Source organism: Phytophthora parasitica, assembly GCF_000247585.1.
Source record: "Phytophthora parasitica INRA-310 unplaced genomic scaffold supercont2.25, whole genome shotgun sequence".
Lineage (NCBI taxonomy): Eukaryota > Oomycota > Peronosporomycetes > Peronosporales > Peronosporaceae > Phytophthora > Phytophthora nicotianae.
Window position 1 is genome coordinate 105,730 of NW_008649011.1, and position 20,339 is coordinate 126,068.

At 51.1% G+C, this 20,339-nt stretch overlaps 10 protein-coding genes across 13 annotated transcripts; 6 read left to right on the forward strand and 4 right to left on the reverse strand.

Moving 5' to 3' along the window:
- Window positions 1–37: 37 nt before the first annotated feature.
- Window positions 38–1,168, forward strand: PPTG_11718. 2 transcript variants are annotated; one of them, XM_008906852.1, is made up of 5 exons: window positions 38–166; window positions 233–308; window positions 381–532; window positions 604–778; window positions 856–1,168. In XM_008906852.1, exons 1-5 carry the CDS (start codon window positions 60–62, stop codon window positions 1,006–1,008), a joined length of 663 nt encoding a protein of 220 aa, XP_008905100.1. In that variant the 5' UTR covers window positions 38–59; the 3' UTR covers window positions 1,009–1,168. The 2 variants fall into 2 exon arrangements, with proteins under 2 accessions (XP_008905100.1, XP_008905101.1); XM_008906853.1 differs by having other exon boundaries at window positions 604–1,168.
- A 1,011-nt stretch (window positions 1,169–2,179) lies between these two features.
- On the reverse strand, window positions 2,180–2,368 carry PPTG_22861 (hypothetical protein; the record flags this gene model as incomplete). Its single annotated transcript, XM_008906854.1, has 1 exon — window positions 2,180–2,368. The coding sequence occupies one exon, from the start codon at window positions 2,366–2,368 to the stop codon at window positions 2,180–2,182; it is 189 nt and encodes a 62-aa protein (XP_008905102.1).
- Window positions 2,369–2,395: 27 nt separating this feature from the next.
- PPTG_11719 lies at window positions 2,396–3,551 on the forward strand. Of its 2 annotated transcripts, XM_008906855.1 has the most exons (5): window positions 2,396–2,599; window positions 2,658–2,733; window positions 2,788–2,939; window positions 3,013–3,187; window positions 3,243–3,551. In XM_008906855.1, the coding sequence occupies exons 1-5, from the start codon at window positions 2,481–2,483 to the stop codon at window positions 3,390–3,392; spliced, it is 672 nt and encodes a 223-aa protein (XP_008905103.1). In that variant the 5' UTR covers window positions 2,396–2,480; the 3' UTR covers window positions 3,393–3,551. The 2 variants fall into 2 exon arrangements, with proteins under 2 accessions (XP_008905103.1, XP_008905104.1); XM_008906856.1 differs by having other exon boundaries at window positions 3,013–3,551.
- Window positions 2,704–5,504, reverse strand: PPTG_11720 (hypothetical protein). The gene is made up of 2 exons (XM_008906857.1): window positions 4,492–5,504; window positions 2,704–4,342 (listed from the first exon to the last, which is right to left on the reverse strand). The coding sequence occupies exons 1-2, from the start codon at window positions 4,931–4,933 to the stop codon at window positions 3,558–3,560; spliced, it is 1,227 nt and encodes a 408-aa protein (XP_008905105.1). The 5' UTR covers window positions 4,934–5,504; the 3' UTR covers window positions 2,704–3,557.
- Window positions 5,505–7,806: 2,302 nt separating this feature from the next.
- Window positions 7,807–10,141, forward strand: PPTG_11721 (hypothetical protein). Its single transcript, XM_008906858.1, has one exon. It carries the CDS (start codon window positions 7,963–7,965, stop codon window positions 9,889–9,891), a length of 1,929 nt encoding a protein of 642 aa, XP_008905106.1. The 5' UTR covers window positions 7,807–7,962; the 3' UTR covers window positions 9,892–10,141.
- Window positions 10,142–10,162: 21 nt separating this feature from the next.
- PPTG_11722 (hypothetical protein) lies at window positions 10,163–11,112 on the forward strand. The gene is made up of 3 exons (XM_008906859.1): window positions 10,163–10,276; window positions 10,343–10,575; window positions 10,647–11,112. Exons 1-3 carry the CDS (start codon window positions 10,208–10,210, stop codon window positions 10,891–10,893), a joined length of 549 nt encoding a protein of 182 aa, XP_008905107.1. The 5' UTR covers window positions 10,163–10,207; the 3' UTR covers window positions 10,894–11,112.
- PPTG_11723 (hypothetical protein) lies at window positions 10,861–12,091 on the reverse strand. Its single transcript, XM_008906860.1, has 3 exons — window positions 11,697–12,091; window positions 11,563–11,637; window positions 10,861–11,495 (listed from the first exon to the last, which is right to left on the reverse strand). The coding sequence occupies exons 1-3, from the start codon at window positions 11,959–11,961 to the stop codon at window positions 10,948–10,950; spliced, it is 888 nt and encodes a 295-aa protein (XP_008905108.1). The 5' UTR covers window positions 11,962–12,091; the 3' UTR covers window positions 10,861–10,947.
- Window positions 12,066–13,109, forward strand: PPTG_11724 (hypothetical protein). The gene has a single exon (XM_008906861.1). The coding sequence runs from the start codon at window positions 12,279–12,281 to the stop codon at window positions 13,041–13,043; it is 765 nt and encodes a 254-aa protein (XP_008905109.1). The 5' UTR covers window positions 12,066–12,278; the 3' UTR covers window positions 13,044–13,109.
- Window positions 13,110–16,279: 3,170 nt separating this feature from the next.
- On the forward strand, window positions 16,280–17,409 carry PPTG_11725 (hypothetical protein). Its single transcript, XM_008906862.1, has one exon. The coding sequence runs from the start codon at window positions 16,365–16,367 to the stop codon at window positions 17,292–17,294; it is 930 nt and encodes a 309-aa protein (XP_008905110.1). The 5' UTR covers window positions 16,280–16,364; the 3' UTR covers window positions 17,295–17,409.
- PPTG_11726 lies at window positions 17,370–19,796 on the reverse strand. 2 transcript variants are annotated; one of them, XM_008906864.1, is made up of 4 exons: window positions 19,660–19,796; window positions 19,493–19,581; window positions 18,233–19,424; window positions 17,370–18,165 (listed from the first exon to the last, which is right to left on the reverse strand). In XM_008906864.1, the coding sequence occupies exons 3-4, from the start codon at window positions 18,950–18,952 to the stop codon at window positions 17,401–17,403; spliced, it is 1,485 nt and encodes a 494-aa protein (XP_008905112.1). In that variant the 5' UTR covers window positions 18,953–19,424; window positions 19,493–19,581; window positions 19,660–19,796; the 3' UTR covers window positions 17,370–17,400. The 2 variants fall into 2 exon arrangements, with proteins under 2 accessions (XP_008905112.1, XP_008905111.1); XM_008906863.1 differs by having other exon boundaries at window positions 18,233–19,581.
- Window positions 19,797–20,339: the final 543 nt, after the last annotated feature.

Genomic DNA, 20,339 nt, shown 5'->3' on the forward strand with positions numbered 1-20,339 from the left:
CACTACCATCCCTCTAGAATAGTGACCTGAGGCCACGTACTTGCGAATCATTTCGCATAATGGAGGACGCAGCTACGACCGTGCAGGAGTTCGAGCTCACGTGGGTCGTGTACGACCCGCAGGATCCGTTCGGGGCCGTTCTGGCACTATGTACACTGTCCCCCATGTACGTTTGTTTGTTGCACACAATAATTGTATTGGAAATTGCTCGTTCTAACCTGTTGGGTAATAGCTTCCTCGTGATCGTGTACATCACAGTCGTGGCCTCGCAGCGAGACTTGGACAGTATCAGCATGCTCGTGGGACAGGTAGAGAATTTGTATCTTTCGTTTTTATTATATCGCGTTTCTTGGGGCATTAACGGACTTCATTGTTGGCAGCTCGTGAGCGTCGTCCTTAATAAGGTGCTGAAGAAGCTCATCAATCAACCGCGACCGGAAGGCGCGTACATGACCGGGCCGGGAATGCCGTCGGCGCACTCCCAGTTCATGGGCTTCTTCGCAGCCTACGTGGTGATTTACACGTGGAAGAGGTAGAGGAATAGAAACTGTGCTTTATTGCTTTAGGTGTGATGGTTTTCACGCAGTTCGTGAGTGCTATCAGGTTGAACACGCGTCGATTTCTGGAGCAGTGGTTCACTATCTTCAGTGCTATTACGTCGGCAGTACTGACTTGCTACTCGCGAATCCATTTGAACTACCACTCGATAGACCAAGTAGTTGTTGGTGCGGCCATCGGAGTGCTCACTGGTGTTGTCTGGTACGCCCTGGTCGCTGCGGTAAGTTGGTTTAGACAATGATATGGTGATTGTTATCGTACAAGGGCTGACGCTTATGCGATTACATATTGATACAGACCTCTCCGTGGCTGTTCCCTTTGGTGGCCGAGTCGCGCCTTGCCAAGTTCTTCTACGTCCGTGACATCTCACACATCCCGGACCTGACAGTCTACCAACACGAAGTTTGCAACAACACTGCTGCTACTTCTCCTAAAAAGAAGTCCCAGTAGGTGTATAAAGCACACTCCTGCGCATGGGGAGCATCAAATGAGCCCTGTGCTTGCTAAATAGAATTGAGACTTGTTCATTCTTACAAATTACCTTGCCACGGTGGCGCAGCTAGTAGATCACCTTCAATATCGAGCTGGATGGCGTCCAGTTCTTGCTCCATTAGGAAGTTGGACAGTACTTATGTCCATGCATCGTTTTCGGTCCGATAGATGCTCGTTACCGATCTTTGCACAGACTCGCAATACGCATAACTCTGTGGCATCATCATTGGCTGGTTCAATCACAACCCAAGCAGTCTCGCTATAGTGAGCACTTGGATCATTGTTGTTTTGAAGCCTTACAAGTTGGTGCATGCTGGATGAAACGATGACATTCCGTGCAGAATCGTCGTGTAGACGCTTAGTTCAATGGCCATTCATTACAAACGACAACTCCACACTTTCGTAGCTGTCAGCAAAACTAGTCGAGAATGTCTGTAGGCTTTACATTATCAACCATCGCACAAGAATGTTAATGAACTCGGTCGTGAATAACCTCGCCTTAAGCAATTCATCAACTTACCACGTTGGGGTCAATGTGTAAACTGCTCTGGCAATTTTGGCAGTTTTTCCACAAGGTCTGGGCCGCGCATAGGAAATGAAATGGCAAGACAGTGCTGCACAAACTTCTAAGTGCGTCTGCGTTGGCGATACCACCTCGACCTCACCTCCGGCGAAGTCGAAGGCACGCTTTCGAGTCGAAATACTGGGTCTGTCTCCAAAACCTGGTTTTCAAGTGAACTGCTAAGGCTTTCCGATGCGTTTTGTGACTCAGCGTTTACGATCTTGATCGACCGGGGGAACACTAACCGCAACGATATCTGCCTCGGACGAAAGGAGATTTCTGTACATCTACGGAACGAAGGTACTCCGAAGTAAGTTTCCCACCGACTCTAGACAAGTAACTACGCGTGCGCACCAGCTTTTGGAGCGACTCGATGGCTCTCAACTGATAAGCAATAAGGGCTGTTCTCTTAGAATACGGTTTTCCTCCCCCGCCTCCTTTCGTAGTTTTTCGTCCTTTTTGCCATCTCTTTCCAACAGCAACTGACCATTGACAGCTCCAGGTCTGCCTCTCTGCAGCTCACACGCAGTCAATGCGATGGCTCTGGAGGCCTCGCAATTTGCAGCTTCATATTTCGCCCGAGCCGATTGCAACATTTTCAATGCTTCGCGAGTTCAGTAACCAAGGCTGTGAATCCATTGACAGCGGCAACAGGACATCACGCGGAATTCCCGACTCCCAGTCATCTAAAAAGGTGAATGCATCCTTCACCACCTCATCATGAGGCTCATGCTCTCTAGCGTTGGTGAAGTCCATTGTGAAACAAAGGCCAATGCTGACGTTGTGAGTGCAAATCGGATCGGATCGTCTGTTGGTACACTTCCGGTACTGCAAAACGTGGCATTCTCCCGACAACTTCAGGAACTCCATGGCCAAGACAGCGGAGACCAAGGGCAAGGCACTTAAGGCGTTCGAGCTCACATGGGTCATGTACGATCCGACTGACCGGTTCGGCGTCATCATGGCGCTCTTTACACTCTCACCTGTGTACGTATCAAAAGCTGTTTGTTAGAGTCTTCATAGCTAACCTGGAATACAACGACAGGTTCGTGACTCTGATGCACGTGACCCTCGTTACCTGTCAGCGCGACTTGGACAGCGTCAGCATGTTTATTGGCCAGGTAGAGATGTATTATTCATCTGGAAATCGAATGTAATGGACTAACGGCTGGCAGGTTGTGAGTGAAGTGATCAACAAGATCCTCAAGAAAACGATCAACCAGCAGCGACCTGATGGCGCGCGTATGAGTGGCTCCGGGATGCCCTCGGCTCATTCGCAGTTCATTTCGTACTTCGCCTCATACGCCGTCGCCTACACGTACTCGAGGTATGTACATTCATCCATTGTCATTGAAGTACCTGAAAAGGCTAAACTAAACTAATGGTTATCGTCGCTGCAGGTTGAACGCGCACCGCTACATTGAGCAGTGGTTCACAATTGTCGGCTGTATTTTTCTAGCAGTGTTCACTTGTTACTCTCGAGTGCGCTTGGGCTACCACACGAAGGACCAAGTTGTCGTCGGTGCAATTGTCGGAGCGATTGTCGGCTTCAGCTGGCACTCCCTAATTTCGACGGTAAGTCCTGGCTTCCAGATCTGTTGCTGCCTACGCTAACGATTCTGCTCTGCAGGTGTCTCCGTGGCTGTTTCCTCTCATTGCACAGTCGCGACTGGCACAGTTCTTCTACTTGCGTGACATCTCCCACATTCCTGATCTCATCGTCTATCAGCACGAACTCTGCTACTCGGACGCTCCAGCTTTTAAAATCAAGTTCCTATAGACTTTCCTACCAAATACCTCTACGTAGTAGGAAACACCTAACTATGATTTCATAGGACTTTCAAGTCCAATTAGAGAAGCTAAAGTGCATGGGTCACACGTGACCACTACACAAATAATCAAATAACGGGGTACCACCGTGTATCCCCTTCATTACTCATCAGCTCTAGCTAGCCGTCTGGCCTGGCGGCAAACTGTGAGAGTAGTCGACGTGTGACCGCTTAAAGTTTTCGGCCCACATTTTCTCAAACAGCTCTCGTTCGTGACGTGGCTGTGGAGGACGAAGTTCCTTCGGCAATTGTGCAGCTGGCCGGTAACCCACCGGGTCCGTTGGCCGAGCGTTTACCTTACCCAGGTAGCCACCAAGGAAGTTGATCAGCACAGTCGGTTCGTTCGATTCGTACATGAGCTCACGCATAAAATTCTCGAGCGTGATACACTTCTGGTGCAGATACGAGGGCTCTAGTCGGTTGAACCAGCGCGTCTCAATACCTGCCCAGGCGTCTTGTGTCCGCGTGTACCGCTTCTGATCCAACGTCTTGACTAACTCTCCGAACTCCGAATACCGGCGCCAGTCTGCGTACAGCTCCTTGCCGAGCATGAGTGTGATTAAATACTGCGCATGGCGATCGGCGCCCGAGCGTGATTGCACAATACGGAATTTTGGGATGGACACGGTAGCGGAGACGACTTTACTGTTTCCCTCTGTAACGATCGTAAACGTCTTGTGCGCTGCTGTATTGCGTGTGTTGGTCTGTTCATCGCCCAAGACATGGACATTGCCAACGTCAATGAGTCCCAGGTCGGCACTAAGTCGTCGTCGCAGTGAGTGGATGGAGCCGTCGCCGCCCCAACTTTCGCTGCTCGAGTCGATGTCTGCGAACCAGCCCCACTCGGCGCTGCCTTCCTTGCTCATCATGGAAGACGAACGGATGCGCGACGGCGGACCGCCTTCTCCAGCACCAGCAACAACCACACACACAAACGTCCCAACGACAAGACAAGTCACCAAATCACAACAGTCAGTTCTCTCGTCTGCGACGTCAACTTCAAGCACAGCAGGCGGCAAGAATTCAAGTACAATGCGGCTGTTACCGTACCTCGAGGAGACGCAAAATGAGCGTGGGCGCGCATCAACTCCGACTTGACAGTGCGCTGGTCACAAGTGTTCATGTACGTGGCAATAACGTCCACGGCGGGTCGGCCACGCGGAGTGTTGGTCACCATTGTGGTCGATGGCACCGAGTACGAGAGCGACGTTGGAAGCTTGTCGGCGTGTTCAGGCGAGGAATTGGCCGTGTCGGATGTCGCATTGGACGCCAACGAGATGCGGCGGCGAGCAGCCGAGTCAAAGCTGAACACGGCGCTCACGCTCTCGCGGCACTTGACGTAAGGAAGCGACTGTACCGTGAGTCGTTGAGGGTTGTCTTCGTCGGCGCGGAAGGCGTCGGCGATCTCAGCGGCGTCGCCATCACTGGCGCTATCATCTCCCTGGCGGAGATGTTCCTTAGCGGCCTCCACCAGGTTCGGATCGGCCATCATGTCGGAGGAGAGATGCAACAGGCGCGTGAGGCGCTCGCGAACGTCCTCAGGAGCTCCTGGCGCGTGGAAGCTCAGCACTCCTCCGTTAGCGTACGGGGCCACCGGCTGTGGCCGTGTCTGCAAACAGAAGAAGGCCTGGCCAATGGTGCTGCTCAGTCGCTCGCTCTTCTTGGCGGCAAAACTGTGTTGCCGAGCCAAGGAGAAAAGAGAGCTGTCGGTGAGGCAACTCAGCTGCTGGAGACCAACGAATGCGTAGACTGGACGGAGAGCGATGAGCGATCGGCGACGCTGATGGTGAAACTGCGCGCAATTCGGTTGAACGGAGGCGCGGAGGGCTCGAGCTGGCGATCGCTGGCAAACTTTAGCGCTGGTTGCGTATGAGAGTTAGTGACGTTGAAGAACCGTCGCGGGAGAGTAGTTCCAAATCTTTCCGAAATGGGTATCGTATGGCCCAAAATGGAGGCTACCTATTTTCGCGTTGCTTCCTTTCGATGGAGGTACCACGATGAAGATTGCAGAATGAAGCCACAGCAAAAGACAACGAAGGGATCTTCGAGGAAAAGATATCGGTTGATCGCTTCAGCGACATCCGAGCACGTACCGCCACAATCTCTGCGAGACAATCAATACTGAGTCAGCGAGAGCGATGCTACAGTCGGCATTTTTCGTGACTCGGAGATTGCGCGAATACGGTATCGATCGCAACGGACTTGGGCAAACTTACACACACACATACACAAGGTCCTTTTGCGGAGTTTGCTACTGTTTTAGCGGACGATTTCCCTTGTTGTAAGCTAGCAATTCTATTGGGGCATCCAATTTTTATGCTTTTTTTTCTCTTCTTTCGTCCAGCATTCACGAGAATATGCATTTACGTGTTTCATCTTTACTGTCTACCAGGGACACCAAATATTAGGCTTTTCTCCATAAATAATGCAATATTGATTATTCCTGAAATAAATAATCTGCTGGATGATGCAAATTAGCCTTGTCTATAGAGTAAATGGCTGACGCGGTGAAGCGTGGGTTGTGTAAATACAGACTATATATTTAGAATATTTAGAATATTCACAGTGTACACTGTGACGAATGGCGCGCAGTGAGTTTGTCACGAGCTAAGCGGATGCCGTATTCACTCGTACGCCATTCAAGTTTTTTTTTATCTGGATCGGATCAAGCTGATCCAACTGCTACTATCGATTTTACCCATTTGCATATCAAACTGAGCGTAATCTGTAAGAAAAATAGTGGAGAGCACAACGCAAATATATGTTTTACCAGTGTTTTACAGGCCATAGTGAACTTGCGAGCACAACACATATATTTGTTTACCAGTGTTTTACAAGCCATAGTCTATGGCCCATAGATCAAAGAAGCTAACTACGACTTCGTCCGCAATATGAATTGCACCTTCATTGAAAGGACAGAGTTTGGGTGTCATCCATCCAGAAGACCATCTTCTTGCAGATCGATCAGGTTACACAAATCATTTTGACAAGTAGCGCTCATTGAGACCCTAAGCGGACGCGATGCGGTCACTCCGTGGCAGAGTCTGCCGAGACAACCTGATTTATCCATCGCTTGAAGCTACACGACTCGAGAAGCAACAACCTTTGCGGATTAGACACCAGCAGCAGCTCGTGCATTGAAATGGTTACGTCGTTGTGTAGCAACGTACTTCGAGTATTATCGAAGGGGACGCGAGATCACGAGGAACAGGTTGAGCGAATTGTGCCATCGATAGTGCAGATACACGTAGGACTAGCACGATGGATCACAATGCTTCCCAAGCTGCAGCATTCAGCTTTCAACACTATTCTCCGATGCAGGATCGGAATGAACATGCATGTACAGTAACTACAATCGGAAGGCAAGAGCTTCTCGAGCTTGCAAACTGGGATGCTGCATAGCATATAGGTTTGGGTCTCGTGGGTGTCAGCTAGACTACATTGGTCTTACATTGAAGGCTACAACTGGTTTGCAGCATTGACTTCCGCTGTCTCGCTGCCCGGCAACATTGAGTTGTCGGTGCTCATCGTCTAATCATTAGAGCATTAGACTCTAATGTGCAGGCTCAATTCGTAGGCGTCAGTCACAAAAGTGCATGGATTTGGCTGCAGCTCGATGGATTGTTTCGGGTGGCTTTAACCAACGTCGAGTATTGTTGTGCTCGGCAATGTCAGTTCGCTGAAGCGTGGAAAGCCCTCCCGTGCCGCTGAAGCTGCACCGATTCCGACGATGTATGCCTGGTTGGTTTGCCTTGCTGATCGGCGTCTTCACGGCATCATCTCGGTGAGCTACAGATAGTTTTATCATAGCATACATTATCAATTACGCCCAACTCGAGTGTGCACTGACACTGTGCGGGTCAATGCAGGCGACGAAACGATCTTCCGCCGGTATATATCGCTAGACTCGCACGCACAGTAACGGTATCCGATGTGCTAGAGACACGCGCAAACTGACGGAACCGGGGTACAAAATGCCCAAAGTCTTGACAAAACGTGCAGATGTAATGGGCATAGGCCAGCTTGGCTGGCTGGCAGAGCCCTGACAAAACGATCGCTACGCAGCTCGACCGTCAAACACGGCGCCACAACTTCGAGTCGAAGCGCTCGTGGTCAGGTTGATAGGTGCAACGGTGGCGCATGACGGGTACAATCGGGAGTACATATCCTGCCACGGGAACCGTAATGCCGTCAACCTTGCAAAGCAGGGTATTGCCCTCCAAAAAAACTCTTAATGTCAGGCTGATCTTCTAAGGCCGTTCTAGTTTAAACACTGGAAGCCGACGATATCAGTTGCACGGTACTACTGATCGATCAACTGGCCATCTCGTTGTCTGCCAATCAAAAAACAGACCACAAAAAAGTCGCACGTGAAGGCGACGAGCTTCAATCGTTTGCTGCACGCACACGCACATTGCAAACAGATACGCGCAAGGTGGCCTCGTGGCGACCTTCTCTCGGTGGTCATTTTGATTCCTACCGGCAAATTCGCGCTGTAGCCAAACAGCCGCATCCGCCTGGATGCAATCCTATTTACATCAGACAGCCCCGCAGCAGCAGTATCCGCGCCTCGACATGGTTGGCGGCAAGATGGCCTACTATGGATCCTCCACGAGCTCTCCTCCGGGTGGGTTGGGACGCAAGTACCATGATTCCACAGGCACTTATTCCGAGACCGAAAGCGAGCCCGAGCCGCTTCCATTCTGCTCCTGCGATGAGGATTACTTTGTGCGTTGCGAATATCACCGCGGAGAGCACCACGGTCTGAGCTTCGAGCTCGCGCATGACTTCGTGGACCTCAAGCACCTGCTTCGCATTATTCAGGAACAGGAGGTGCGCCGCTACGTGTATCAGGGCACACAGGTGGGCAAGGTCATCGAATTCCTCACACTGCGCCACTTCCAAATGAACGAGATCCAGCTCAACTCGCTTACGCGCCTCATCCGCGACAAGATGGCGCACGTCCGACAGATCCACCTCATTGACACGCTGGACGCTAACTTCATTCACCAGCATCGCGTCGCCTTCCGCCGCTTCTGCACTGCTATCTTCGCTGTGCACCCGGTGATCAAGTATAACTCGATGGCTGCCGAACTGCCGGAGGAGCAGCGTGGCCTCATGAAGGAGATAGCCATTCGCGAATGTCCAATGGACAACACATTTTTCGCCAGCATCGGCTCAGCAATGCACTATTCGAACACGCTCCAAAACATCGACCTGCAGGAGCTGATGGACCCGGCTCAAGTAAAGGAGGAGGACCTGCACCTATGCTGGGGCTGGTTGGTTTATGGTCTGTTCCACCCCAACTCGACCGCACGCATTGAAAAGCTGGACTTGTCACGCAACATGATGCGCATGAAGGACATCCGTGTTGTGGAAGGTATCATGTCTGGTGGCCACCCGGCGCTGATTCTGTTGATTCCGGAATACGCAGCCGCCCTGCAACGTTATAGCAAGAGCAACCGCGACAAGATTCTGCGCGAGGACGTCAAGCGTGCGTTGCTGAAAGGAATTCCACATCGCCGAGTGTTCGCGCTCATCAAAAAGGGCACCACTGTGCGTCCGTTGCCGACATCCAAGCTTTCGCAACACGAGGTGTACAACGACCTGCTCGTCGAGAAGGAGCTGCTAGAAGTGTTCTGTATCTTGCGCAAGTGGTTGTGTGTTGTCGTCCCTGGCTTCGGACTCGGATGGGTACCACGCCAGAGTGCCATTGAAATGACGGAGATCGGTATGTCGCCACGGATATGCTCGCCGGCGACGCTCATGCGCTCGGTCTCGTTCTGGAATATGATTGAGGCCTCGGACGCCGAGGGTATGGTGGTGCCGCTAATCACGCTTTTCTTCCAGATGACGGGCATCAGTGATCGTCTGGAGGACATTAACCTCAGCGAAAACCGGATCGGGAGTCCAGATCAATTCGGCATCCCAGCAACGGAGATTCTGCACCGGATCATCTACTTCTCGCCTTATTTAACCACGTTAAACCTGTCCGACTGTCAGCTCACGAACATCACCCCGTTACTGGAGGCGTACAAGAAGGGCCGCTGTCGTATTCGGAGTCTCAACCTAGACTCGAATATGCTTGGGTTCCGTGGTGCGTTCGACCTTGCCATGCTGCTGATCAGCGACAGCCAGTCTCCGATGGGATCCTGGCTCACAGACCTGAGCTTGCTCTTCAACGATATCGACGCCATTGGTACGCGAGCCTTGTTGGAGGCTCTACAGTACAATGTACATCTGGAGCACTTGGCCATCGAGTACGGCAATGAGTTCCCTCCAGAGCTCGGCGACTTTGAGTTCACCGGCGACTGTGCCACATGGCATGAGAACTATTTGTTCGAGCGTCTGGCAGTACTACGTGTGTTTGAACGGTTCTCATTGGGAGAACCGCTGGACGAGAATGTAATGCACCTCGTGTGGGAGTTCCTGGGCTTCGATGAGCCGTGATCGGGCTAGCCGATTGAATTGGAGCATCCAAAACCTATTGCGCCAGTGATCTCCGCCAAAAAATGTATGTATATAAGGCGCGTTCTCCAGGATATAAAGACTATCAAGGAGCTTCTAATTTAGTAATGCACGTTATTGAAATTGACTGGTTGGTTTAGACCAGGTCTCCAGATGTCTCCACTGTAGACTACTGACCTGCTGCTGTAGTAAATGCTGTTTTCTACGACTTCAACTTGTTGTGTGACGTACACAACTGATTTATTAAGTACGATTTTGTACAACAGTGCAAGAACTGAAGTGGCAAGGGGCAGGCAACATGGAGCTCCGGACGCAGTATCTGCTACTGCTGTTCGTGTTCGGCGTGATCGCCAAGGGTATGGTGAAGGTGCGGAGACGTAGGTCGTCGTCTAGTTGACTGAAAATCTAACTCTTTTTTTTGCGTCCCTCTCAGTCCGCTTTCGGGTCAAACCTGTCCATCCTGCTGCTCGTGTGCGTCGGCATCTACTATTGGCGTACTAAACAGAAGGAGAAGTGTGTGTACGACGATATCGCTCGCCAACAGGCAGAGGCAGCTGCCAAACTGGACGCGCTGCACGGCATCGGAGACGGGAAGGTGACGGAGTTCAGTATGGCCATGCGCAGGACATCCTTCAAGCTCAGCGAGTCCGACTCGAGTGTCATCACGTACGTCTGCAGCGATCAAATGGGTCTGTGGTGGTTATTTCTTTATTTACAGCAACGTTTAATGCTCACAGGGACCGTATCCGCCAGTACTCGAGCAAGCTGGGCGGATCTAGGAAAGACCGCCAGAAGTTCCTTCGCAGGAACTCGAAGACAAAGACAGTCGATACAATTGACATCAACGACCCTGCACAAGTAGCAGTCGCGAAGAAGCTGCCAGCGATTGAGCCATTAAAGCCGGAGACTAAGAAGAGTGGGAAGAACAAGAACAAGAAAGCAATCGAATCGATCGTGGAGGAGGCTGTTGATGCCACAATGTAAATTGCAAATTGCAGTAAGCTTTAGTTTTCTATTGATGTGAATCCCGTGGCCGACTTAGTTTGGCAATGCGAACTGACTATAGAAGTACAGACACGGCGCAACAAACAGGAAGCTGTCCATCCGGTCGAGGCAACCGCCATGGCCGGGGAAGAAAGCTCCGGAGTCCTTCACGCCAGCGACACGCTTCACGTACGACTCGACTAAGTCCCCCACGATGCATAAAACGCCAAGAACTGTACCGAGTACTAGTTGGTGCGTGACAGGCACCACATCGAGCGGAGGCAGCAGTTCGTGCGTCCAGGGCAAGACACTAGAAAAATGTGGGAGTGCAAACATGACCAGCACCGTGGCCACGCTAGAGATGATGCCTGCGATCGCGCCCACAAGGGTCTTGCCTGGACTAACAACTGGCGCCAGCTTTGCGTGGCCCATGAAGGACCCTGCAACAAGTGCACCGCTATCACACACCCAAGCGCAGCACAGTCCGAGGATCTGCAGTCCAAGTCCGTACTTGCTCGAGCTGTACCGGAGTAAAATGGCATGACTGAAACCATTTACAATGTACAGCAGTGCAAACAGATCCAGCAACAACTTGATCAGCGCTGTAGCAGTTCAACTCCATCAGTGCCAGTCACGAGTTTCATACTTAGCTGCACAGATTCGCTGTACCTGTCTGGTCCATCTTCTTGGTGCTGGCGATATGGAACGAGAAGATCGCCAATGTAACACCGAGGCTCAATGCATCTGCAATAGAAGTATGTCAGCCTCATATCCTGCAATACAGCAACAGCAACACCTCCCACCATAGACAGTTTTGGCGCCACTCCACGCGCCTACGCACAGTACAGCACCCGAAGCAATCACCAGCGCATAATGTGCCAGCTTCTCCGTCGCCGCCTTTGGCTGTGGCACGATCTGTGGGCTGATGGAGGTTGTGAACTCCACGAGCGACAGGCAGCAGAGCGTCGTGGCGAGCAACAGCATGCCCATGTCGGAGCTCAGCAGCCATAACGCCGTCGGGATCCCCACGAGCCCCGTCAGCACCCGACGCCCCCAAGCGATCGCCATATTGTAGGGGCAATCAGAATTAGAGGGGTTTCAGTGTTCGACCTCATGGTAAAGGCAACTTGACCTCATGCAAATACCTTGACGACAGGCTCTGCCGTCAGACATGGTGTCTCAACAAGTGATTCGCTGGATTTTCAATGCAATTGTACCCACATTAGCGGCTGTCCTCATGCTGCTTTCGCAGGGAGAAGAACTACCACATACAAATGCCAAGTCATACGCAATCGCATTCCCATTACCGCGCTGAACATCGTTTTCATTTCTTGAACTACCGCGCAAATCCAAAGTAACGGCTACCGGTAACTCTTGCATTTGACATGCATCGCCGCTATTTGCGCAGCTTCGTGCTGCTGCTAGCGCTGCTGGTGGCTGTAGCCTCCGCGCAGACGTCTAGCGGCTCCTCGTCCGCCTCCATCTTCGCGAACTCGACTATGAATTCTTCATCCTCCTCGTCAAGCTCCAAGAGTCAATGCGAAATCTGCCGAGACGGAGGTGACTGTTCCAAGGCCTACAATGGGGCCGCCGGACAATTCTGCAACTCATGGCTGGACTCGTCCAACAACCGACGCGCATGCTGCTGCCCCGCCAGCGACGTCTGCTCCTCGGACAACACGTATGAGTGCACATGCCAGCACAAGAACGACCGCCCGTCGTATTGGATCTGGATCGGCCTTGGTGTTTTCGTCGTCGGTGGACTGATCGGTGGCGGAATCCTCATGGCCATTCGCAAGCGCCGCATGCAGCAGCAGGGTGACTACCCACCTGAAGCTGGCGTGACGTACACGCAGCAACCAGTGTACGCACAAGGTGGCTATGCCCAACAGGGATACGGACCAGGCACATACCCGCAACCGGTGTATGCTCAAGGAGGATACGCTCAGCCTACGTACGTCCAGCCAGGATACGGCCATGGCGGCTATCGAGACGACTATGGACGAGGCGGACGCCGTGGAATGGGCACGGGTGGTGCTGTGGCCATGGGCGCTGCAGGAGGTTTGCTGGGTGGTCTTCTAATTGGAGAAGCCCTGGGTGACATGGGCGGTGATGGAGGTGGCGGTGGCGAGTTTGCTGGAGACTTTTAGATCAACATCATGATCAGCGAATAACAGAATATAACGCACAAAAGTGCTTGTCCAGATTTTCCAATGTTCTTATGTGTCATTATCATTATTATCCTTTGTTGGCTACCCCATACATTAACACATGCATCTATAGTTACGAGCAGGTGTATTGGATAATCCAATACACCTTGTGCAGTCATGAATGGCGCGTGGTCTCCATTAAACAATGCGCACCAGAAAGTTTACTTTTTATGAGTGATGGTCAAAAAGATATGGATACATTTTTATTTTTGCATCCTTTCCAACCTCACTATTCAATTTGCCGACCCGTGCCCAAGTGACCCAGTCAGTTCTCATCCCTTTTGTTAAAATGGCGACATCGAAGAAGCCGGCGAACGCGCATTTCCAGCTGCTTAAAGTGTCGACGCAGATCAAGTTGGGAGAGCTCACCAAGCACGAGCGGAAGCTGGAGACCCACTACACTGAGCTGCTGACCAAGACTGGCCTGGCGAAAGGCAACGCTGCAGCTTCAACGAGCGCGAAGCAATCCCGAGAGCAGCTGGGAGATCTATACGAAGGCGTGAAAGACCTGCAGGTCGTGCAGACCTACGTGCACGAGGGACTGGAGGGTATTGGAGAGCTGGTCGAGTTTGCAGCCGCTGACCCTTGGAGCACGGAGACGGTGGTCGAGCAGCGCAAGCAGCAGATCTTGCGGGAGATTCGGCAGCGTCGCAGTCTCTGGCAGCACAATAAGCTGATGGGAGAGCTGCTCATGGAGTCGCTGGTCGAGACGGAGCACGATCAAGAGGATGGAGAGCTGGTGCGAGCGCAAGACAGCGAACCAGAGGCCACTACCGTTGGTGGAGAAATTGGCAACAAGGAGCCACTCGCGAAGCTGACGAGAGAGGAGACGCAGCAACGTTTGGAGTCGTATTTCTTTGAGAACAGCGGAGTATCAGAGGACGACGTATTTGAGTTCTTGAAGACAGAGGTGTTCCAGGAACGTGAGGAGTTCTCCAAGGCCAAGACGCAGCGCCAGCAGGAAGCGCTCCACCTGGCACGTAGTCGCTTGGGTCAGTTCGGTGACAGTATGCTGCGTGGGGATTCCCCTGTTACAGAACAAGATGTCTCTAGTTGTGTGGCGGCATTGCTGAAGGACAAAGCTTTCCTCAATCCCGACGTTGTGATGCTGTTTACTGATGCGCAGCGCAACAAGCAGATTATGAAGGAACTCTCACATGTTCTGACGATCGAGCTGAGCAACGTGAGCGACTGGCGTTGGCCTGAAGAAGGTGTGCGAGTGGATATCCAGCGTGGTATGAACGGACGGTTCCGTTGTATGCTGCAGGAAGAGGCAATTACATTGTTGCTCTTCCAATACATCGGTCTCAAATGGAGTATCGAAATGAAGGCGGTGCTTCGAAATCTGCTGGATTCGCTGAGTGACAAGCCTTTTATGACTGGAACCTCGTCGGTGGAGTCTGTCAGGGCTGACATGATGCGACGATTCCAGTTATTCGCCCTACCGAATAGCATGAAAGACGCTGGGCGTAGCCCTTATGATGAAGATGATGACTCAGAGTCTGACGATGATGACGACGAGGACGATAAGGGCAACAAGCAGGATATTATCCGTCGTGTGTTGGTGGAAGCGCATCTTCAGCGAACTTTAACGGTTGAGGGCAAGAAGTCATCGCCACTGGTGGCTGTCACGACGGATCTTGAGTTCTTTGGTCCTTCCGTCTCGCATGAAGCCGTGTTTGCTATCCTGCGCTTCTTGGGTGTGCACGACGACATGATCAGCGTGTTCCGGCAATACACTCGGATTCCACTGCTTTTCCCGGGTTTCACGAAGCCCAAGATCATGCAGCGAGGCTTGCCTGTGAGTCGAATGATGACAATGTTTCTTGCCGAGATGAAGTTGTTCGTCATGGATTATCTCGTGCTCGTGTCGTCGGGGATTTTCCTGTACCGGTCGCACGATGACATTTGCTTCTTTGACGCGGACGAGTCGAAGGTGTTGCAGGCCTGGAGCGAGATGCAGCGGTATGCTCAGCAAGTGGGTCTGAAGTTCAACGAAGAGAAGAGTGGATCGATTCGGATATACGCTGGATCAAACCACACGGAAGCTGAGGTGGCGTCGGCCCCACTACCAGTGACTCCAATTCGATGGGGTCTGCTTGAACTGCGTTCGAACGGATCGGTTCGCATTTGTCAAGATGAAGTAGAGCTATTCGCAACTGAGATGGCAGATCGACTGGCCGCTGCTACCTCAACCTTCGGGTGGATCAACGTGTACAACAAGTACATGTTCTTCTTCCTACGCAACTTTGGAAACCCGTCCCCGATATTCGGTCTGAGGCACGTGGAAGAAGTTCTATCTACACTTCGCCGTATTCACACACTAGTGTTCCCGAAGACGAATGGCGATGCTCTAGGGTATATACGTGAGCAGATCAGGCGTGGACGTCAAGGTCCGAGTCCATCGATGTCTGCGGCTTGGTTACACTGGCCGCTAAACGATGGTGGCTTGGGTCTTTGCAGCCCCTTCTTGGCTATCTGGGGCACTCGAGAATCGCTGTACACGTACCTGATGGATTTCCACACTCGAACTGACTGTGAGTGGCCCAAGCTGAAGAAAAACTGGGAGTGGCAGTCGCCGTTCTCGACAGTTTTCGAGGAGCTCAAGCAAAAGTACGACCTGTTCGCTGAACGAGTTGAGTCGGAGGGTTGCAAATGGATCGAGGATTGTAGTGCGAATGAGCGTTTCATGTTTATGACGAGCTCGAAGTTCTCCGACAAACACCGCAACTACGGTCGAAGTGAGCCGGAGTTCGACGATACCTTCACGCTGCGTGAATTTGACGAGTTTGTGAGCCTTCTAGCCAACGCGTGCGATACCAAATTGTCCGCAGAGTTCTCCGTGCTGCTGTCAGAGGCGGATGAGTGTGATCCACCGCTGTCTCGACAGGAGGCTGAGAAGATGTTCTCGTCAGATCATGCTAGCGGGTGCATGTGGGAGTGGGTGAGATACATCTACGGCGCGCAGGTGATGGAGGAGTTCGGAACGCTTTCGTTTTTCAGCCGAGAACTGTTGCCGGCACAGCTCATTGAGTCGATCAAGAAGAAAACTGTGACGTGGTAAAAGAATCCCCTTTTTCTGACACATTCTATCCATATTTAATATCGAAACGACGCGAAATCCAATTTCCTCGTATGCCCTTTTTTTAAAACCTTCACAAATCACCTGCCCTGTTGTAACCGATTCGCGCAACGTGTCATCGTATCAACCGCTGTTCCGACTCGAACTTCCGACCTTCAGTCTTTCATTCCATTGTCGCCATGGTCAAGCGCCGCTCTACCCAAGCCGCCACCAACGCTGCCAGGCCCCCTCAGTCACCTTCAAGGAAGCGCAATGGTGTTAGCGGCTCATCTCCGCTATGGGTGTCAATTTGCTCCAGCTTGTTGCCCAATCTGCTCGTGATCCTCGTCGCCCTCCTCGCTGTTTGGTTCGAGTTCACCACCAGCGCATTCTACGTGCAGTCCCCAGAGCTCCAGACGTTGCTGAAGCGCTCGTTTATCGTCTGGGTTTGTTTGGCTGTACGAACGCAGCTCACAGATTTTGTGACTCCACCGCAACTAGCGCGTCGGCCTCCGTCGCTGCGCAAGGAAATGCTTCGCCACGCCCGCGCACTATTCGCTTCCATCGCTGCTAATTTACTAGGAACAACCATCATTCGCCCGGTGTTCGGCGCTGCACCGCAGTTTGAAGAAACTGTGAGACTTGTGGTGCCCCTTTATTTCTTTGTTGTGGTGATAGTCGATGGGCTTCGCTTTCCGATGCCACTGCTAAAGGCGATCGTGGGGTTGAGCGTCAGTTGGTTGAAGGCTGTTACGATCCCTAAGCTGGTCATGGAGTGGCAGATGAACACAAATGCGCACCCGATCGGGTTTCTCGCTGTTTCTACTGCCAATTTATACGCCAGTGGAACGGTGCTACGTTATTTGACAAACTACGGCCGAACTCACCGCGTGGTGGACTTGTCTGTGGGTGTTTTTGGATTCATCCTGCAAATTATCGGAACGAGCGCTGTAATGGGCCTCGTCGCGCACGTTGCCAATCATTTCGTTACGAACGAAGAGCGGATTATGGAGGCTCGCGTGCTCTACTTTTTTGTGGCTTGGTTTGCGTTGGATAAGTACTGGAAAAAAGCACTAGGAGATCTGCTAGTTTTGACTCTCACGTCCCCTGCCAAGTCGAAGAGTAGCTAGAATGTATTCATGCACCAATAGAACTTGTCTGATAGAATTGTCGACATGTCATCCGATCATCGGATCAATAGACTTACCACTAGGTGTATTTCGTTATCAATGCAAGTTACTTGGCATTTTTCTTTTTCTTTTTGCCCCCTGACTTGCCACTTTTACCGCTGCTTCCTTTTGAAGATTTTGAAGCAAACTCAAATGCTTTAATCTGGAATGTCGATCCAGGAATCACATGGGCGTACTCCCCACGCGCCAACGCACCAGCAGCATCGCTTACTACACCGTTCTGACATGCTCGAACTCGATCTAAATTTCGACCGATTAGTTCCACTCGAGGGTGTGCAGGCCCGAAAGCATCAGTGTAAAATTGTTTTGCGTGTTTAAACAGCAAATACGCGTTGTCCAAAGATCTGGAAGCTGAGTCACTCTGATCCTGGGATAAGCAGCACGCAACGTTATTCATGGATGTCGCTGTGTCGACAAGAGCGCAGTTGGTAGAGTTGTCAGCCTTTGCAGGCCCTCGTATGTCTGGCTGGATTCCAGTACTGTTCTTGGTAGCTTTTCGTACATCCAATACTAGCTGATGAAATTGCTGTGCCAATGCTAGTTCACCAACGTAAAATAGTGTGACTCCGACGCAGCTCTTGGCCAATAGTCGTCCCGGGTGCGATGCTGGTAATTGGCGAGCTAATTTCATTGCCTCATAGTACTTCGTCAAAGCTTGTGTATCTCGGTGAGCACTATCGTAGACACTTGCAGCTTGGAGGAGGAAGAAAAGATGAACTTCAGTCCAAATTGGGTCGACCTCGTCGCCATTGGGTGAAGAATACTGTTCTTGGTAACGCTGCTTGCACGAATCAAGCGTGCTCAGAGCCATCTGCATTAAACTCAAGAAAACATGTCAGTCCAGGCAATACAGCAGTTGCTATCTGAGGATAACGTACATTGTACTGGGCCATATTCTGGAATTTCAACGCACTCTCAAGCAACTGAATCAGGTCTGAAGGCAGCGTAGGAGGCATGACAACCTCTCGTATCATGGCTACTTGCGGAAGTGGCTTTGGTTTCTCGTCTAATCTGGCTTGAGAAGTAGTCGAGTGGATATTGGGAGTGCTCCGTCCTGATGATGGTTGCTCTGCTGGATTACCACTCGGTCTTCTCGAAAACTGCCCTATCGTTGCCAAGCTACCTTCTCGCTTTAGCCGGTATTTGGGCTTTGTTGATATTGCGTAGTCAGCAGTTTCAAGCTGAAGAAGATCACGAATATTCTGTACTATCGATACCATGGCAGCAATGTCGTCGCGAGGCGATTGGGAGGAAATTGTTGCCAGATCTTTCACACCAGAGGTAATAGTAGGGACTTCTTGCTGCTGTTGATTCGTAGTTCCTGGTATCGATTCATCGTTCGGAATAAGTTTGATACTCATGTGGTCCAAAAGCACTTCAAGGCTGAACTCGAGACGACAGGACTCAACAGCTCGTCGAAGCTGTACACCCTCTCCTAGTAAAAGCTTGTGGTGCATTACACAAGCCACTCGACAAAGCAACTCCAAAAACTGTGCAAAATTCATCTCACTAGCAATGTGAATTGGTGCATCCTTGCGATTCTTTGTCTGTTTCTTGATGACCTCTATTGTAAACCCAGAAAGAACCTCGGTGTACATCTGAAAAGGGAAATTAGTGCATCGACTTCATCTTAAAAAAAAATACTCACTCGTGCGAGGTCGTCAAAAGAGAAGAACTCCTCATACTCAATATATGCATTGAGGAAATCGACAAATCCGTCAAGGGTTATGGTCGACAACGTGGATCCTGCCACGTTTGTCGAAATGCGGTTCTGCGAGCCGTATATTTGAAAGCTCTGCATCAACACCGGCAGATTGTGCTCGAGCGTGTCGATGGCACTACATCGAGTCATCTGACACCGCAGCGTGTCGAGCTGATTATGGTGGCGTTCGTTCGTCATTTGATCCACCAAAGAGCTCAGGAGCTCCAGCTCTGTCGGGCGGGGGTGCTGTTTCGGTGGCGACGCAACGGATTCGTCGGACCCACCGCAATTACCATAGTACCTGACGCGAGCGATCTTGCCCAAAGCGATTTGAAACTCTCGGTATGCTAGGAAGCGCTCGCTCGCACCTGTCAAAATGCACAGCGTCAATGTCCAGTATGATTCCTGAAGAATCACTAGAATACTGAAATCCCACAGGTGGATGATTGGAAAACGTCTTTCACGTCGAAGAGCGTGAACTCGGCATGTTGTAAGAAGTAGAGCGACTGTGCCAGTGCTTCGAGGCTTGATATTAAGGCAAAATCAAACGAACTCTTAGAGGGGCCTGTCTCACGTGCATCGCCAAAGCTGAACTCGTCGTACCTAACGCCGTGATCGCCCGTTCGCAGTGCATTGTAGAGATCTCGAACTTTGCCTTCCTCGACGGCTAGTGCCGTCTCGGTTGTTTCCTTCGCTGCCATTCTACTGTGCACTGCAACTCAAAGATGAAGCGTCAAGCACCCAATAGATATCTATTCCAAAAACGATAAAAATACTGTAGAAGGAAAAAGTATCTTTAGTTATTTGTATTGTAGCGATGTACATGCCAGACGGCTACCTAAACCTGAAGTCACGCATAGCAGCAACCTCGCCAAAAAAGTATCTTTAGTCAGCGGCCACCTTAAACATACGCAAGTCGCAAATACATGCATCGTACATCATACATGTAGTGTCCCTACAACGATAAAGGCCGATGATGGAGGCTCGCCATCGAGGATCTTCACTGCCCAGAGCCGGAAGTTGAGGTAGAATTTGGGGCTTCTTCGAGAAATTCTCACCTCCAGCTGGCGCTCGTTGTGACAAGATTAGCAAAAATTGGCCAGCACCGTCAAGTTTGTGGTGAACAAGAAGCACTGCGTGATGCAGCACCAACACGTCCTGAAAAGCAGTGTGAACCCAATTCCCGGTGCTGATTCTGGAGATTTTTGAAGAACAACTACGAGCTATGAAATTTGATAAAACTCTATATTTAATCATTTGACCTGTGACAGAACTTACATATG

Bases quoted from the DNA above. Each gene is read 5' to 3' on its own strand.
- PPTG_11718 (XM_008906852.1), top strand. From the start codon at position 60: ATGGAGGACGCAGCTACGACCGTGCAGGAGTTCGAGCTCACGTGGGTC. The intron at 167-232 runs GTACGTTTGTTT...GTTGGGTAATAG, and splicing joins CTATGTACACTGTCCCCCAT to CTTCCTCGTGATCGTGTACA. The intron at 533-603 runs GTAGAGGAATAG...GAGTGCTATCAG, and splicing joins GTGATTTACACGTGGAAGAG to GTTGAACACGCGTCGATTTC.
- PPTG_11721 (XM_008906858.1), top strand. From the start codon at position 7,963: ATGCAATCCTATTTACATCAGACAGCCCCGCAGCAGCAGTATCCGCGC.
- PPTG_11723 (XM_008906860.1), bottom strand. From the start codon at position 11,961: ATGGCGATCGCTTGGGGGCGTCGGGTGCTGACGGGGCTCGTGGGGATC. The intron at 11,638-11,696 runs GTGGGAGGTGTT...CTTCTATTGCAG, and splicing joins TGGCGCCAAAACTGTCTATG to ATGCATTGAGCCTCGGTGTT. The intron at 11,496-11,562 runs GTACAGCGAATC...GAACTGCTACAG, and splicing joins CAAGAAGATGGACCAGACAG to CGCTGATCAAGTTGTTGCTG.
- PPTG_11725 (XM_008906862.1), top strand. From the start codon at position 16,365: ATGGTCAAGCGCCGCTCTACCCAAGCCGCCACCAACGCTGCCAGGCCC.
- PPTG_11726 (XM_008906864.1), bottom strand. From the start codon at position 18,952: ATGTACACCGAGGTTCTTTCTGGGTTTACAATAGAGGTCATCAAGAAA. The intron at 18,166-18,232 runs GTACGTTATCCT...AGTTTAATGCAG, and splicing joins AGAATATGGCCCAGTACAAT to ATGGCTCTGAGCACGCTTGA.
- PPTG_11719 (XM_008906855.1), top strand. From the start codon at position 2,481: ATGGCCAAGACAGCGGAGACCAAGGGCAAGGCACTTAAGGCGTTCGAG. The intron at 2,600-2,657 runs GTACGTATCAAA...ATACAACGACAG, and splicing joins CTCTTTACACTCTCACCTGT to GTTCGTGACTCTGATGCACG. The intron at 2,734-2,787 runs GTAGAGATGTAT...AACGGCTGGCAG, and splicing joins TCAGCATGTTTATTGGCCAG to GTTGTGAGTGAAGTGATCAA.
- PPTG_11722 (XM_008906859.1), top strand. From the start codon at position 10,208: ATGGAGCTCCGGACGCAGTATCTGCTACTGCTGTTCGTGTTCGGCGTG. The intron at 10,277-10,342 runs GTGCGGAGACGT...CGTCCCTCTCAG, and splicing joins TCGCCAAGGGTATGGTGAAG to TCCGCTTTCGGGTCAAACCT. The intron at 10,576-10,646 runs GTACGTCTGCAG...TAATGCTCACAG, and splicing joins TCCGACTCGAGTGTCATCAC to GGACCGTATCCGCCAGTACT.
- PPTG_11724 (XM_008906861.1), top strand. From the start codon at position 12,279: ATGCATCGCCGCTATTTGCGCAGCTTCGTGCTGCTGCTAGCGCTGCTG.
- PPTG_11720 (XM_008906857.1), bottom strand. From the start codon at position 4,933: ATGATGGCCGATCCGAACCTGGTGGAGGCCGCTAAGGAACATCTCCGC. The intron at 4,343-4,491 runs GTACGGTAACAG...GTGCTGGAGAAG, and splicing joins TCATTTTGCGTCTCCTCGAG to GCGGTCCGCCGTCGCGCATC.